This window comes from Perognathus longimembris, chromosome 19, assembly GCF_023159225.1.
Source record: "Perognathus longimembris pacificus isolate PPM17 chromosome 19, ASM2315922v1, whole genome shotgun sequence".
In the NCBI taxonomy this organism is placed as follows: Eukaryota; Metazoa; Chordata; class Mammalia; order Rodentia; family Heteromyidae; genus Perognathus; species Perognathus longimembris.
The window spans coordinates 40996487-41015254 of NC_063179.1; the positions used below are offsets into that span (position 1 = coordinate 40996487).

The following is an 18768-nucleotide window of genomic DNA, read 5'->3' on the forward strand; positions in this document are numbered from 1 at the left end:
GGGTTTGAACTTTTAACTTTGCACATGCTAGGTAACCGCTTTACCATTGAACTGCATCTGCGGCAGAGGTTATAATCTTACTGTTCCTTTGATAGTCAATAAGAAGTATGAATAACATGACTATCTTATAAGAAGCTGTTTTGGTGGTATTTCTTAAACTAGCATGCCATGGAATTTTTAAAAGCATTAAAAGACAGTTTAGTGGCTAAAACTTTGGGATAGTAGGAGAAATACACTTAAACGAAACTTTTTACTGTATGATTTATCATTTTTAATATGCATACAGCCTTAACAAACAGGCTTTAAAACACTGCAAATTACTCAAATTCATTCATATACGTTAAGTTAAAGAAAGCAAGCTCAATACCATCATATTGTATATAGTGTGGTTATTGTTAAAAGGAAGATCTATGTATGCTACATATGAAGTTACATATGGTCTAAGGAATAATAAAATACACTTGAAAAATAATACTGCCAGTTTAAAGATGGTAGTTAGTTTATTTTGTCAAAAATAGATGTCTTTAAATGGTCATTTCTATTAATCTAGTAGCAAGCTGGAGTTTAAATTAAAATGAAGATAGTATTTATAGTTAAGAAGATTCCTTCAGTGCCAAGCACTTGTGGCTCACAACACTCAGGAGGCTGAGATCTGAGGAGCTCTGATAAAAGCCAACCCAGGCAAGACAGTCCATGCCAACCTTATGTTTAATTAACTACCATAAAGATGGAAATGACGCTGTGGCTCAAGTGGTAGAACATTAGCCTTGAGAAAAAAGATTAGGGACAGCACCTCAGCTTAGAGTTCAATCCCCAAGAACAGTGCGCACACATGTACATGCACGCATGCACACACACACACACACATACACACACACACTATTCCTTCAAGCATTCATTCATTTTGTTTCCTTTCTTTTTGGCAGGAACTTAGAAATATATAATCATTTATTATTTTTTCGCAAAAAAAAACCTCCTAAAATTTTACTTTTAGGGTTTAACAGAAACTTTCTGAACACTACATTCAACAATGTAGACCAAACTCAGCATATATAGTGTGTCTTCAGAAATCAGAGTACATGTAGGGATAAACAATTTTATATTAAGTCTTACCTTCCTAATAGGTAAGTCCTTGATGAAATCCATCACTGCTTGCCTGGTGGGGAGAATTTGGTATTGTCCATTTGGCTTGTTCTTATCACTGCACACTTTTGCTAACATTGTATTAGGAGCAATGCCTTAAAAGAAGAACACTCAAATAACTCCAAGTTGTGAGTTTTATAATTTTGAATTCTATGATGACCAACACACACAATGATAATTCCAAGTAATTCAGAACAGTACAGAATGCTACCTCAAAAATAAGATCTGATTATCACCTACTTCCCCAAGGCTGGTTATGGTACTAGGGAAAGGAAATGTATTAGTACTTGTGGCAGTACTTGATGATTATCTAATTCTTCATGATTTTTGAAAACCAATAGGAATTTCTAAGTAAGTAGTATTGTTACCAGATTATGTAAGACCTTCAGTAGGAATACTGGGCTGTTATACAGTGGCTCTGTATTTACTTCTCAGAAAGGCTTAGAATATAGTTTAGAATGAATGTTTTACTCATTGAAAGTTTCTTTTTTTTTTTTTTGGCCAGTCCTGGGCCTTGGACTCAGGGCCTGAGCACTGTCCCTGGCTTCTTCCGGCTCAAGGCTAGCACTCTGCCACTTGAGCCACAGCGCCACTTCTGGCCGTTTTCTGTATATGTGGTGCTGGGGAATCGAACCTAGGGCCTCGTGTATCCGAGGCAGGCACTCTTGCCACTAGGCTATATCCCCAGCCCTGAAAGTTTCTTTTTGATAAAATTTTCACATAAGGGAAAAGAAATAAAAAGTTCTAGGTTGAAGAATATTTAAAATAAAAATCTTTTAAATCTTTTTTATTACAAGGCAAGAAAGATTTTTTTCACTGACTATGAGTTTTAATAATTAAGGTGATTTATAATAGATATATTATAACCACAATGGCCATTAGTATCCTTTTAAATACCTGCACTGGCGGTCAGTGTTGTTTTTTGCTCAATTCTGAAACGAATTTCCTTTACCACTTCCTCAGCTGATGTTCCAAAAACAATGGAATCTTGGAGTGTTTGAGGATTGTTATGTTCTTCAAAGTCCACTTGGAAAGGATTTCCTGGGGGCTGCAGATCAGGAGGGCTATCTTCAAAAAGCAGTGGAGAGCTGGGCCATTCGTGCTCACAAACATTATTAACTTCCTTTCTGGGTTTATCTGAATTATAAATAGGAATCATAACTCATCTTCACTTTAAGGAGTACATACTTCATAAGTTAGATTTCTCTTGACTTTTTTTCTTTTCTCCACTATTTCATAAGATAACAAAGCACATTTAGTTTAGTTTTGTTCCTGGAGACTAAGATCAGAAATGCCATCATACACATTTTGTAACTATTTTATAAGTAAAACACTGTCTGGACTTTTAAATAAAGAATATTTATTTTCATAGTATATATTTTAAAGGAAATATCATATGTGAAACTCATCAATTTTTGAAGTGTTACAGTTTTCCTTAAAAAAAAAAAAGAAATAGGTTTTCTTCTTTTATTTTATTTTATTTATTTATTTATTTTGCCAGTCCTGAGGCCTGGACTCAGGGCCTGAGCACTGTCCCTGGCTTCCTTTTTGCTCAAGGATAGCACTCTACCTCCTGAGCCACAGCGCCACTTCTGGCTCTTTTCTATATATGTGGTGCTGATTATAATTTTGAATTCTATGATGACCAACACACACAATAATAATTCAAAGTAATTTAGAACAGTACAGAATGCTACCTGAAAAATAAGATCAAACCCAGTGCTTCATGCATGCAAGGCGAGCACTCTACCACTAAGCCATATTCCCAGCCCTAGTTTTTCCTCTTACTGTCCTCTAGGGAGAAAAAGTTAGAATTTAGAAATGAAGCAAAAAGGCATTAAACAATATAGTATACACAAACTATGAGTTTTGTTTTATTTTAGTTTTTCTGTATTTTTGGAATATTTCCAAATGTTAAAATAATCTTCATTTCTATATTCTAGTTGAGATTTAATTTGACATATTTATCTATAAGGTGTCACATCAACACAAAATGAAAACATGTACCTTAATCCCAATGAAAAAATTTAAAATATAGAATAAAAGTAATCACAACAGAAGGCCTTCAGAAGTTATTTTGACATAATTACTTAAATGATTTTCCTTCTCTCCTGTAAAAATGAATGAAGTGCTAAACTGATGTTTTTAAACAGAGCAACTTGCCAAGTCTCCAAGTAACCAAGAAAGGCATCCTTTGCTTCAAACCTCCGTGTCCAGAAATTATTGTTTAATGACCTTTCTGTTAGGGCTTGAAATAAGGAAATGAAGTTGGGATTTAATATCTATATTAAACTTGTTCAACATGCTGTGAATCCCCCACATGTAAGAAACCTAGAGTTTGATGCCATGTGTAATGTTTTTGATTCAAGGGGTTCCCACTACTGTAGGGTTTCTCTGAAGCAGTCCAAGAGTCATGCATATAACACATGCCTGTGGTTTGTGAGTAAATCCCTTGTCACACCTTTTCATATGGGATTCAAGACCGTTCAGACATTTAAAGTAGTCCCGTTTTTGGCAAAGAATTGGGAGTAGTATGTGTGGTATCTTCATGTTTCTTGGCACTGCTTTGGATAGCAATAGGATTATTACTTGAAAAATCTATGGAGACATGAAACTTCTCTTTCATTATATCTAAGAGCCATAATAAGATCTACGGCAAAGAAGGGAGAGAGAAGTCACCGAGTTTGCAGGCTGAAGCAGATGTAATTGCTGTTTTGGAACCCGATAATGGAAAACTTTAGAAATGAAGAAAACAAAGTCACTAAATGTTTTGATCTGTTTGAAGCTAATCTTTTAAAAAATATCTAACTTCTATCAGTAACAAAAAAGTCACCTTAAACAGATAACTTCCTCAGCTTCAATGAAATCTGAACCCTTTGATAGATCTTAAGAAAACAACTTTTGTGATACTGTTTAGAAACTCTGAAGATTCAAAGTCTAGAAATTTAACAAGCCAATTCAATTTAAAAATGATACTGTATACATTTAACTAAAATTGGCATATTTAAAATTTCTGATTATTCGTTTTTCATAAAAATATATCTAGTCCTTCCATCTATGAACAGTAACAAGTTAACTAGATCATCATCTCAAAAGGTTTTCTGTTTGTTCTGGTGTGCTAATTCTACTAATTTTCTTACCATTTTCTACCAAGTTTCCCATTTTGATAAAATATCTTCTTTTGTCCTCAGGCCAGTTTTGTCTTTCCTGTAAGTGCTTTGTTATATTCAAGTATGCTTCATCAAGACTCATGGCCATAAAATTAGGATCATATTCAGCAAGTATTTCCTTAACCTTCAAAAAGAACAAAAAAAGCCTTAAAGTTTGCTGCCACAGCAAAACCTCCTGTCATTTATAGCTGATGGGAAGCATTAATATTCTTACTTTGCAACGACAGTAATGATTCTGCAATCAATAGCTCATGGACTTAAGGAATAAATAATTTACTACCAGTGCATATTCATCAAATTTTCTTTTGTATTAAAATAGATCCTAAAGCAAAAGACTATGAAATAGATTCATCTGCTGCAATCTCTATCTAGCTACCTATATTGAAAAAACAGTAAGAGATTCAAATAAATCTCATATAACATAATTCTGAGGCACTGAAAAAAATAGTGAAGGCTAGTCAGAAGGAAAAACAGAAATGATAGGATTCTACCCCTTCTCATCTTTTATTTCTTGTTCATTTTAAAAAGGAATAATCCTAAGTACTAGGTTTAGAAAGCAGGGCTGGGGATATGGCCTAGTGGCAAGAGTGCCTGCCTCTTATACATGAGGCCCTGGGTTCGATTCCCCAGCACCACATATACAGAAAATGGCCAGAAGTGGCGCTGTGGCTCAAGTGGCAGAGTGCTAGCCTTGAGCAAAAAGAAGCCAGGGACAGTGCTCAGGCCTGAGTCCAAGCAAAAAAAAAAAAAAAAGTAGTCATTTCCAGTTAATTATAATATGCACATAAAACTCCACTCAATACGTATACTAGTTCAAAGATCCATATAGGAAAATGATGCTGTACTATTTATTGCAATCTGAATTGGGGGGAAAAAAACGGACACAAATCTGAGTATAATTACACGATGGAGTATTCTCTGGAGTTGTACTGTGGACTAAAAGATACATGTGGAGACTAGAAGTGTAGTTGATACAGTCTGGAAGTGGCTTTTTATGTGTGTGTCAGTACTGGGGCATGAACTCAGGGACTATGTACTCTAGTTTGGTTTTCTTGCTCATAGCTAGTTAGCTTTACCACTTGAGCCAGGTCTCCAGCTAAGATGTTTACCAGTTAATTGGAGATAGAGTGTCCATTTTTTTTTTTAACCTGGCTAGCTTCAAATCTTGATCCTCACATTTAGTCCTCACGTAGCTAGGATTATAGGTATGAACCACTGGCACCCAGTCAGAAATGCCTTTTATATAAGGTAGGTTTAGTACATAAAACTAAGAATATGTTTTTACAACTTTTTCAGATCACTAAAGTATTAGCTGCAATAAGAAGAAATGGTTGGCAAACTAACACATATATTAGAAAATGTATTTCCTGAATTATGTTATACTTCAAGTAACATTTACAATCTCGCTACTATATCATGCGAAAACCTCTAGAAAATGTACTTTCTGAATTATATTTCATCTAGAATTTAAAAGCTATGTACAGTAGCATGAGAGAATCTTTGTATTTATAAAAAGCAAGTGTTTTAGCTTAACAAAATTATGGACAGCTGAGTCAAGGGGAATTTTAGAAAATGGTGATATAAAACTTGGCATAGTTTTCTACTCAGAGGGTGCCTCAAATAGCTTTGTTCTTATAGAAGAAATCATTCTACAATATACTCAAATAGATTCTTTCTAGTGAAAATGGAACTCTGGGAAGTCTATAGCTGGCATCCAACTAAGATTGTGAATGAGAAGTGCTCCCTAGAGACACCATTGAGTACTTACTTCCTCTACCTGGGTCACCACTATCAGAACTAAAATAGACATGCTTCAGTAAAAGTCGAGCATGTGAAGCTCTAAGAACAGCTAACGTTCTTCCAGTATTTTGACTAGACAAAAACACATCTTTCTTAAGCTTCCTAACTAAGCCAGAAACATTAATTTATAGTTATAGAATTATCTGTAGTTCATTTACACATAAGTTATTTGCTATCTGCAAATTAGCTAGCTAGATCTTGCTCAAATCTGGAAAGTTTTCCAATTTATAAAAAAATAACCAAACAAATAGTACAAGAAATGTACCCATGGCCTAACGTATGAAAGTGTAACCCCTCTGTACATCACTTTGACAATATATAAGAAAAACCCCCCAACAAACTGTAACCTCTCTGTACATCAGTTTGATAATAAAAATTTAAAAAAAGAAAAAAAAACAGACTAAAGAGAACTAAAAAAAATTTAGTTCTCACAGTAATACTGTCAAAAACTTCACTGAGTTTAAGTAGGACTTACAAAGTCTTCATAGGATTTTTCACTTACTAAACGCTTGTATTTATGAATAACATTTTATTTTCTTACATGTTGCTCCCCCGCCCCACCAAAAAAAGAAGATGCAACAAAGTACTTGATGCGATAAGACTGTTTTTCAAAGAATAAAATTGTCTTAAAATTTGAGGTGTAATTTCTAGGGGGAAATTATACATATAAAAGGAGCAAATTTAAAGATGACTTGCATGTCTAAATGACATTATGTGGTAGGCCATAGCTTCTTAAGTGTTTATACTTACACCATAGTGTTTAACATATTGTGTTTACTCTAGCACTCTAAAAGTGATGTAGACCTATCTAACACTAAAATCTTAATTCAAGAACAAAGTCCTATTTCTGCATTACTAGACTGGTTGTTATTAAAAAGAGAAAATGGTAGCTTTTTACTTGAGACAGCTAGAGTTCTCGTAGATAATCATATCAGAGATCCTTTCCAAAGTAATAGATTATTTCATTTTCTTTTTTTTTAATTGTTACTTAAAAATTATTTATGGTCAAAGTGATGTACAAAGGGGTTACAGTTTCATATGTAAGGCAGTAGGTACATTTCTTGTACAAGTTGTTACTTCCTCCTTCATTTCCCCCCTCTCCCTTCCCCTTTCTCTTTCCCCCCATGAATTGTTCAGTTGGTTTACACCAAATGGTTTTGTAAGTATTGCTTTTGGAGTCGTTTGTCTTTGTATCCTTTGTCTCTCATCCATTTTGTTTTTGATTATCAGTTTCTTAGACATTAAATTCTCAAGCATCTTTGTTAGACTATGTAGCACAGAAAGGAACCAATTAAGCTGAGTGAATTGTGTCACTGTTCAAAAAACCCGATAGGCACAGTTTTGCACATGTGCAACCCCACCACCTAAAAGGTTGAAGGAGGATTGCAAGTTCAAAGCCTGCCTAGGCTATGTTGTCTGAAAAAACAAAATACTCATAAAAATTTACTTAGAATACAATGAGTAGCAAATTTGGTAAATTATAAAAATAGGAAGTTGTAGAAGAAAACTTGTTTTGCTCATTAAGAAAAAAATAGCTAAAGTGAGCTTCATGCTATGAAGGCTATATGAAGTTTGGAGAAATGGGTTTTCTAGATGGAAATACATGGAAAGGCAGAGAATTGGGAAACAAAATAGTGCATTCTGGGTATTATGAAGAGTTCTATATTCTATGTAACTGCAAAGAAGTGTCTGAAAGCGAGTGTGAAGAGATGTGCTAACACCAGACAGATCCGGCTGCTCGAAGGCTTTGGTATTAATTCTAGGTAACAGGAAATCAGTACATGGCTATCACAGGGGTGATACGTCAACTTACCTCTTTACTCACAGCTCTGTACTTGTCAAAGTTTGGGGGTACTATAATAAGTTGTGGGCAGAGTCTCTTAGCAATAAATCCTGGCATAGCTGCACGAACACCAAACCTCCTTGCATGGTAATTTGAAGTAGACTGAAAGAAAAATAACCACTTTGGGAAAACAAACAAACCTAAATGGACATACTGATCAATGCATTCACCAGAAACACATTACTAATGTGCGTTTTCAATTCAAGGGCATTCTTTTATAGGACATCGTCTTAACCACATTTTTACTTTATCTTGTCATGGCTTTATGAGGCCATGACCCTGTCTCACCACTGTCTCTAGATTTAAAATGTGATACCAGTATTAAGTAAGTCTGTGCTAATAAAATCTTCTCTAAGATGGGCATGATACCAGGTGTTAATACCAGGTGTTAAATAAGTCTGTAAAATAGTCTTTAGGATGGGCACGGTAGTCTTCAGTGGAGATTGGAAGGTTTGAACAAATGCAGAGATTCTTAGTTATTGGGAAAGCTAATTACATTCAAAATATATTCGTGAAATATGTTACTCTCTAATCAATATTTTAAAACCTCTTCTGTCAAAGTCCAGAAAGTAAATGATCACTTTGGGCTTTGCAGATTATATGGCTTCAGTTGTGATTAGTTCTACTCAACTCAGTTCTTCGTTTTGTTTTTGTTGCCAGTCCTGGGGCTTGGACTCAGGGCCTGAGCACTGTCCCTGGCTTCTTTTTGCTCAAGGCTAGCACTCTGCCACTTGAGCCACAGCGCCACTTCTGGCTTTTTCTATATATGTGGTGCTGAGGTGAGCACTTTACCACTAGGCCATATTCCCAGCCATTCAACTCTGTTCTTTAACTATGATAGTAATAATAATTTTTCAAAAAGCCATAACTTTGTCCCAGTAAAATTTACCAAAAAAAAAAAAAAAAAAAAAAGGTGTCAGAGTCAGGTACAGTTATACATGTAATTCTAGTTACTCAGAAGGCTGAGATCTGAGGATCAAAGTTTGAAGCCAGCCAGGAATCAGCAAAAAGCTGGATGTGGAGGTGTGGTTCAAGTGGTAGAGCACCAGCCTTCAGTGAAAAATTTAAGAGCACCCAGACTCTGAGTTGAAGCCTACTGCCCGTGTCCCAGTACTGCCCCACCCACCAATAAAATAAAGGTGACAGGCTAGACTTGACCTAAAAGCCACTGTTTGAAATTCTCTGGTTTAGAGTTACTTTTTTTTAGAGGTATTGTTGTTTAACTTAGGGTCTCATGTTTTGCGAGGCAGGTGCTCTACCACTGAGGTATTCTCCCCTCTACACTTGTTATTTAGAGATAGGGTTTCACTTTTTTTTTTTTTTTTTGGCCAGTCCTTGGCCTTGGACTCAGGGCCTGAGCACTGTCCCTGGCTTCTTCCCGCTCAAGGCTAGCACTCTGCCACTTGAGCCACAGCGCCGCTTCTGGCCGTTTTCTGTATATGTGGTGCTGGGGAATCGAACCTAGGGCCTCGTGTATCCGAGGCAGGCACTCTTGCCACTAGGCTATATCCCCAGCCCATGGGTTTCACTTTTTACATAGGCCTCAGCCTGGGCCACAATCTTATTATTTAACACTTTCCACCACAGCCAAAATTACAGGTGCTTGTGTGTCCAGCTCCTCATTGACTACCGGCGTGCGCCAAGACGGCCGGCTGTGTCCAGCTACTGGATGTGAACAGGTCTTGTGGACGTTTTGCTTGGGTTGGCCTTGTATTGTAATCTTCCTCATCTCAGACCTCTTGAATAGCTAGGATTACAGGCATGAGCTACCGTACTCAGCTACAATATGTTTCCTTCTACTTCAATTATCTTTATCTAGGATACTTTTGAAAATCTGATATCCAATGGAAGCATATGTTACTTTACCATTATACTGGATTTGTGACTTTGGGAAAATTATTGTCTCTCTGAGTGTGCTATCTTTTTAGTCTAATAAAAAATAAACACAGGTACTTTAAGGTATGTTAAAAGAATTAAACACTGAACATAGATAAGACACCTAAAAAACAGTCACCAAACTTAGACCTACTAGAGACTTCTTTCTTCATGAGCCAATAGGTGTACTTGAATACGTTAGCAAATTTCCTTTTTGTCTTTTATCTTGGCCTACTTACCAACATACTCAGTGATCCTACAGCAATGGGTTTATCCTTAAGTTCTGGATTATCCCTCATTTCTACAGCTGCATAGAAAGCATCCATGTCGACATGCACAATGGTACTGTTCAGATTCCGGCTCTGTTCCAGCTCCAGTGCCAATCGGTCAACCTTACACAAAAAAGAAACAGTTTTCGACTGTGTAATACTGGAACAGCAGAATAATTTTAATTTATAAGGTATCTGTATCTGTCCATCTCTGTCCCTCTATTCATCCACCCACTCAACCTATGGGTGTATATTTATTGTTCTTGGGTGCTTCTGGGCATATAATATATTGATGTTTATTAAGGCTGATTGTTTTTATTCTCACAAATGTTCATTTTCAAATATCTTTTCCTGATAACTCTCCATATGCCCAAGAAGATCACAAGCATTTTTGGTTTTGTTAATAAGGTAAGTGAATGAATGAATGAACTATCACAACTGCTATATAAAGTCATTCTACTACCTTATAAGTGTGAAGAATTTGCTATAACTGCAAGTTTCAATTTAGGTAAACAACTCCCATTTGAAATAGTAACAAAGGAAATGTACAACAAAAATTATACCTGTTTGGCAAATGATGGATGCTATGGGGAACAGTAGTATATACAACTAAACACATAGAAACATGATGTAAACATTTCTTCCATAAAAATGTTTTTGTAGGGGCTGGGGATATAGCCTAGTGGCAAGAGTGCCTGCCTCGGATACACGAGGCCCTAGGTTCGATTCCCCAGCACCACATATACAGAAAACGGCCAGAAGTGGCGCTGTGGCTCAAGTGGCAGAGTGCTAGCCTTGAGCCGGAAGAAGCCAGGGACAGTGCTCAGGCCCTGAGTCCAAGGCCCAGGACTGGCCAAAAAAAAAAAAAAAAAATGTTTTTGTAATGCTAAGTCTGATGTTAACCCACACAAATACAAATTGAAAACCTACATTATAACTTATTTCTTATAAGCTTTAATATGTGCCAACAATGAAGAATTTAATCTTCAAACAATTTTTGTCTCTGAAAAGAGAAACAATGGGATTGGAAAGTAATGAAAGTGACTAGAAATAATCAAAGGCGGTAAGAAAAGGGTATATGTAGCAGATAGATTCCCGACTGTTGCTTTCTTTAGGCTTGTCCACTAACACTATAAATTCACTTTCCCAGCTTACCCACAGTCAAGGGCGGCAAGTGACAGTTTAAATCACTGTAATATACTAGAAATGGCAAGACCATGAACAAAAGCACACGAGGAGCCTAGCACAAGGTGCAAGTTTAATCAATGTAATGTACTACTAAAAGGTTCAGTGGATAGATGCATTAACAAAACAATTTTTTTTATAAAAGAGTAAAACAGCTTCAAATAAGAAAAGGAAGTGGGCTGGGGATATAGCCTAGTGGCAAGAGTGCCTGCCTCGGATACACGAGGCCCTAGGTTCGATTCCCCAGCACCACATATACAGAAAACGGCCAGAAGCGGCGCTGTGGCTCAAGTGGCAGAGTGCTAGCCTTGAGCGGGAAGAAGCCAGGGACAGTGCTCAGGTCCTGAGTCCAAGGCCCAGGATTGGCCAAAAAAAAAAAAAAAAAAAAGAAAAGGAAATGATGCTAGAATGAAACAATTACCACCACGTGGAGATCCTTAGAATCATTCCTTCAAAGGTGGACAGGCACAAAGGTATGACATGGCCTCTACCCCCTGCCGGACTTCAACCCTGCCTCTACTCTACAGTTTTCTTCATGGCTTTCCTTTTCAGCACTACTGTGACATCAGCTGTAGGTTAAAATTGCAATTCTCTCTCAGGATTATATCATATGTTTGCAACAGCCACATTGAGATGCTCTGGAGGACCTGTCCTGTTGACTGTGCAACTAAGTAAAGGACCCCAGGTGCTCTGTGCCCTCCTGAGGCTGAAACCATTGTTCTGCTCTCTCACAGACTTTGAGGAGGAGCTCAAATATCCTCTTGTAACGTAACTGGATCTCTGTCCTCTACGCTGAAGAATGTAATGTTCCCTTATTTGTTCTCTCACTCTTCCCAGGGTCCTTACTATATTAGATAGTATACTTACTATATTAGATAGTAAATTGTGAGTTCCTTCAGGAGAAACATTATATCTGCCTTAAAATCTTCCCCCACAAGAGAGGTGGGAAGGGAGATTGAAATTTCTACTAATGTATTAACTGGTTAAAAAAAAAAAAAAAGGAGAGCAGTATTAGAAAATGTTGAAGAGGACTTCTTACCATGAAACATTGTCCTGAATAATAAGTGGAACTTTTCAATTTTACTCAAACTTATCATTCTGATTTAAAAGTTCCTCTTAGGGGGATCCGAAGACCCCCTATATGGGGGGGGGGTCTATGAACAGGAAGGAGCTGGCCTGCCCCCCACTAGCACTCTCCAGGGAAAAAGTTTCTTCTAGTACTTCTATTTTGAACAGGGAATTATGAGCACATTAAAAAGACTAATAAAAGCAAGAAGAGACTAAAAGCTCATCGACAGTAATCCAAAAAATATGTCTAAAATATGTGTTGAGTAATAACAAGGGAGTGGCACCGGGAATATTTTGGGATAGAGTCATCTGGAAAAGAAAAAGATAATCGAAAGCAACCCCGATGGGAAAACAATTCTCCTTTGACTCCTATCTCGATGTCTGACAGTCTCCATGAATCGATTCTTCCTCCTGCTTGTTGCAAGTGTACAGCTGCCAAAAGGAAACCTCCCCACTATATGAGTCACACATTCCACTTTCCTTTACTATCTGGCATTCGTCACCCCGACCCGAACCCTTCTCTCTCTACATATACCAGATGCACACTATCACTGCCTTTTCAACTTTCTTCCCCTAACATCCTCATTCCTGCTTTCTTTTCTTCCAGGTTCTCTCTCAGTTTCCAGTTTCAACCTGGGAAGGTAACATGGACCTTGTTCCTTTTACTACTGTGGAGAAGTGGTGTGTATCATGGGAGTTAAAGATAATGGCTTTGGTTTGGGTTTCAGTAGGGCTGTTCGTTATTTCCATGGCAGTGGGTAACTTAGCCCTGTCAGCATTACTTTCCTTATTTGTACAGTAGGACTAACACACCTCAAGAGGTTGTTGAAGGAATTAAAAGAGGTACTCATATAATACACTTATCTAGGGGTAAGGGCTAGCTGATAGTACCTTTAATTTTCAAAGCAAAAGAGAAAAGAAAATCAAAAGAGTTTATATGTCATCTAAAATGGGAAATGCTTTCTATATTAACTCATTTTCTTGCAAAATAATTCTGACATTATTTCTACTCAATAAAACTAAGTAATTTACTTTGAGTCAGGTAGCTAGTAAATGGTAGAGTTTGACTATAAAGCCTATGTACTTTCTCTTAGTTTATGATGCCTATCCTTTTTTTTTTTTTTTTTTGGTGCTTATACTGTGGCTTGGCCTCAGGGCCATGTCCCTGAGGGTTTTCGTTTTGTTTTTTTGCTCTACCATTTGAGTCACATCTCTTCTTCCAGTTTTTTGATGGTTAATTGGAGATAAGAGTCTCATGGACTTTACTGCCTGGGTTAGCTTTGAATCTCAATCCTCAGATCTCAGCCTCCTAAGCAGCTAGTATTACCAGAGTCACTGGTGCCTAGCCCAAAATACATTTTTAAGTCTTTAACAATGAGATAAATTCAAACAAAATTCTAATGATATATCTTAAGTCCATGCTGTCATTTACTTGCTAACTCTCCATTTCTACTACATTTAAGAGGTTATTCCGAAATATTTTTCATATTGACAGTATCCCCTTAGACTACTGAGTTAATCTGAGTAGTCAATGGTAATTGGCTGTATAGTTACCGTTTAGTATAACATAGATATGTATGCACTCCATAAATGAACTCATGTCATTGTAAAATATTTTAGTGGTTATAACAATGATTGTGCTTTACGAAGTCAGATGACGGTGGGTAGGGTGCAGAATACTGAGGTTTGGAGTAGATACTGGGGGAGTTTATGTCTGCAGAGGTTATTTATCTCAGTCTGACTAGCAATAGTTCACACTATCATTGTCACACATAATAAAAATCTAGCACATGGAAATTTTATGACTTTAAAAAGAAACACATTTCCCATGAAAACTTCTCTGGTCTCTCAGATGTTCTTGACTCCTAAGGACTTCCTCAAATCTCTTCCGGTTTATACAACTTCTTTTAGAGGAAGGGCAACAAATGAGACAATTGAACAATCAACATAAAACACATTTCCTGCCATTCCTCTTGCAAAAGATGCCAGAGGACCTCCCATGAAATCATCAACTAATACTGGAACAAAATCTGAAGCTGTACACAATGGAAAGGCACTTTCTATCTCTTCAGATTATCAAAGTGTATTGTACACTAAAATGGACCTCGAAATTATTAGAGATTATAGATCAGTCAAACTTGCCAAAAACATTCAGAAAATAACTTGTTGAAGGAATATGGTCATTTTTAAAGTAATGTTATTTTGGACAGGATTTTTTTTAAATGGATAAAAATGATGTCTTAAATTCACCCAAAAGACATAATCCAGACAAAACCATTTTAAGAAAGAGTTGAGAGAATATTAAACTAATAGTTTTATTTATTTTGTGTGGTACTGGTGACTCGTGCTTACTAGGCAAATTGCTTTTCTACTTGAGCTATACCCTAGTACCTATATTTATACTTCAGTAAAAGAGTATGGTGCTGATATAGGTAAGAACTAATTTACCTGACTACACGAGGGTATCCAGAAATAAACCAAAGTACATGAGAATTTAGTACTTGAAAGTGCATTACTTCAATTCAGTGGAAAAAGAACTCATGATATAATAAATGGAGTTGGGCAAGTTAATTACCATTAGGAAAAATAACAATTAGAGAACAAAAATCCTTCACATCTTACACGAAAACAAATTATAAATTATTGCTCTTTAAAAGAAAGATACTGTTAAGAAAGTAAAATGCTAAGTTACAGACAGGGAGGAAATAGTTGAAAAAAACAACTGAGGGGAGGAAGAAGGGGAAGAGGAAAGGGGAAAGAGGAGGGGGAGAGGGAGGGGGGACAGAGCACCAGGTTTCAGGACCTCTCATTGGACTAGGGCACTGTTGTTTGCATTTTATGTTTCTTTTGCTTTCAAATAAATCTGTTGGGTCTGCTTTAAAAACATGTTCCTACCTTTTAACCAGTGGAGAAAATCCGGGATGGACTATGAGAGTCTGTAAGGCCTGTCTGTGTCTCAGAGTTTCAGACTGAGAGCCTGGGAGATGGAAAGAAGTTTGAGGATTTTAGAGCAAATGCAGATTTTGACTCAGTATGCCTAGCATGGGTTCACTCTGTGCTTCTAAGAGTCTCCAAAGAATATCAGGTATCCTCCCTTTCTTTAAGGCCATTGCCATGTTCATAGAGAAACTGAGTTATTTGGGTAATATGGCCTGTTTACCCCTCTTTCTAAATTTGGCTGGTCACTTCCCCTTAAGTGTTGTTTCACCTGTTCTTATATTCCCATATTTCCTGAAGACTGGCATTTATTGCTGGAGAAGTGAGAAGGTCCTGAGTACCAGAGACTCTACTTAGAAAAAGAGTTTTCAATTCTGTCTCTGCCCTTGGGAGTGTTAAAAATTACAGATGTCCAGGTCTCCCAGAACTGTAGGTTTACTTGGTTTTGGGGTGTACTCTGCATGTCAGGATTTTTTTAAAGTTTCTGGGTAGTTCTGGAAGACAGCAGGATGGAGAAGCTCTGGGTGGAGATGGAGTACAGATAAAATGGGGATGCACTGGATTAGACAAACTGGTTTGAAACAAGGCAAATAATTCATTGAAAACCACACATTCAAATAGCTGGGAGCTGCTACTCAAGAGGCTGAGACCTGAGGACTGCAGTTCAAAATGAGCCCAGGCAGAAAAATCTGTAAGACTCTTATCTCCAATTAACTAGCAAAAAGCCAGAAGTGAAAGGGTGACTCAAGTGGTTGAATGATAGCCTTGACAAGAATATAAGGCCCTGAGTTCAAGCCCCAGGACTGGGGCTTTCTCCAACCGAATTGCTATTCTGTCTGTCTCTTCTTCTGTTCTGTATGTCCCCCTTCTATTCTAATAGAAAGAAAAACCTCTGAAACACTGTCAGAGCAAAACCTAGAAGCAGCTTAAAAATTCTGCCTGCAAAAAAATCTTTATTTTTCTTTTAGAATTCACCTGGCAAAGAGGCCTCCTGCATAGCACCTTGTTTAGAATTAAGACACCTGGGGAGTGTGAGAAAATGAATAAAATAAAATAAAAACAAACAAAAACAACTGATATAGGAATAATAGCCAAAACATAGAATTCTAAAAATCAACAATAAAACAAAACACCAAACTGATCTAGAAAGGGGTCCAAACTTTCTTTAACACTGTCACTTTACCAGAAGATAGAGATGAAAGACACCAGGCAAGAACATGAAAAGATGCTTAAAATCCGATGTCACTGGGGAAATGCAAATTAAAATGACATACTACTACACTATATATACATCTACTAGAATATCCCAAATCTAGAATATTGACAACACCAAATGCTCGTTGCATAGAATGTGTAGCAATTCCCCCTTGCTGGTGTTGGGAATTGCTACATATGGTAGTCACCCTAGAAGACCGTTTGGAAGTTTCTTAGGCAACTAAGAAACATGATTCAACAATTACAGCTCTTTGCATTTATTAAATGAACTGAAAACTTATGTTCACACAGAGAACTGCACATGGATGTTTATAAATAGCTTATTCATAACTGTCCAAACTCAGAAATAATCAAGATGCTCCTCAGTATGGAAATGGATACATAAAACTGTGGTACATCCAGATGTTGGAGAGCTATTGATCCACAAACAAGCATGGAGCCACTCTAAATGCTCATTGTTATGTTAAGGAAGTCAACCCAAAAAGGCTACATAACATCATACTCCAGCTAAACGGCATCTGGCAAAGGTAATACTATGGGCATAGTAAAAGAGTTAACGTGGAGGCAAGGCAGCGAGGCAGAGCACAAAGGACTTTCAGGGCACTAAAAATACTCCAAATATGATGGTGATGAATATATATCACAACTTTGCCCAAATCTATAAAATACACAACATCAACAGTGAAACTATCAATCTTGGGTGCCAAAGTAGGTTCATTAATTGAAACAAATGGACCATTCTTGTGGGAGGTGATGCTAGTCAGGGAAGTTAGTGCGTGTGGGGGCAGAGACATAGGAAAAATCTTATTCTGTTGTGAACTTAAAACAGCTCTAAAAATAAAGGTCTTTAAAAATACCATTGGATTTCAAACTTAAAATATATATCAGGATACTGCAGCAAAGTTACATGATAACATATTGGAAGCAGACATAACAAATGGCAAGAAAAAAAATCTTTAATGCATAGTAAGATCTTTTAAGTCAAGAGAAATGGATAAATTCTCCTGGAAATGAGGGCATAGGAAATAGCTTTGGACTGATAGTTGAACCTCCAAATGCATTTTCTCTTCTTTTCACAGTAACAGCTTTTAGCTGGGCAAATGGCCACCTAGCTAGAGAAGATGTTTTATTGCTTCTCTTCTAACTCTGTGTGGCCCTGTACCTTAAGTTACTGCCCCCAAAATGCAAGTTTACGTAATGTACATAATTTCCTTTTCACTTGTTTAAAAGCAAATTACCTGCTTTTAATTTTCCCCCCACTCTGCTTTTACTAGATTATGGATTGAGGATAATCTAGTTTTGTCAAGTCCAGGTAAGGATAACCTCAGGAGAGGATACAAGATTAAGGTTTAAAGAATTTGCATCTTGAAATTACTATGATAACACAGAAAAAGCCAGAAGTGGTGCTGTGGATCAAGTGGTAGAGTGCTAGCCTTGAACAAAAGCAGCTCAGGGACAGGGTCCAGGCCCTGAGCTCAAGCCCCAGGACAGGAGAAAAAAAAAATACTATGATAATCAGTGCCAACTTATCAGCTTGAACTATTTACCTATTTTGTGAGAAAGAAAAAAAATGTTGTGTGTTATTAGGCCTCTCTGCTACTGCTTTAATCATGACCACAGGACCTTTCACTTCCAGTGTTTTTTAAAATAGAGGCTCATGGGATTTTTTTGCCCAGGCTGGTCTCAAAAAACAATCCTTTTACTTTTGCTTTCTAGGTAGCTGGAACAAGTGGTATGGACCACTTCACCCAGCCTATTTTTGAGACAAGGCTTCACTGACTTTATTAGCTAGCCTGTGTCAAACTACAATCCTTCTATTTCTGCCTCCTAAGTAGTTGGGGTTACAGTCATGTGCCACTAAGCCCAGCCCGCCAAATAAATTCTTATTTTAAAAATATTTTTGAGTCTCTTGTGCTACTTAACCTACATCTTAACAAGGAGAAGAGGTCATTCTCATAATAAAAAAATAATGGCTAATATGGGAAAATATATTCTTTCTGTCATAATAAAAGGGAAGTAAATTAAAATAACTATAGGACAATATTTTAAATATTATGTAAAAAAATGAAACTTAAAGTTGTTACAATCTCATCTCTGATTTCATAACTTCAGTTTACTAAACCATGGTTGTATTTTAAGTTACTTCCTACTTTATGTTAATGTTTCCTCCCTTCCTTCCTTCCTTCCAAACTCAGCATTACAGAAAATATGCCATTTTTATCCTGTGGGCTTTCTAACTATGGGCTTTCTGTCCTATGAAGCT

The 18768-nt window shown here is 36.9% G+C and overlaps 1 protein-coding gene across 6 annotated transcripts in view; it reads right to left on the minus strand.

The window, feature by feature from the left end:
• Polk (DNA polymerase kappa) overlaps positions 1-18768 on the minus strand; it is a 50651-nt gene that overhangs the window by 13437 nt on the left and 18446 nt on the right. For 5 of the 6 annotated variants that reach the window (XM_048368280.1, XM_048368282.1, XM_048368277.1 and 2 more), the window contains exons 4-8: positions 10071-10223; positions 7927-8058; positions 4284-4437; positions 2041-2280; positions 1114-1238 (exon numbers count right to left, since the gene is read on the minus strand). In XM_048368280.1, the coding sequence (XP_048224237.1) occupies positions 1114-1238; positions 2041-2280; positions 4284-4437; positions 7927-8058; positions 10071-10223 (804 nt within the window). Of the gene's footprint in view, positions 1-1113; positions 1239-2040; positions 2281-4283; positions 4438-7926; positions 8059-10070; positions 10224-15248; positions 15331-18768 lie in introns of all 6 variants that reach the window. The other variant, XM_048368283.1, reaches the window with a different exon arrangement.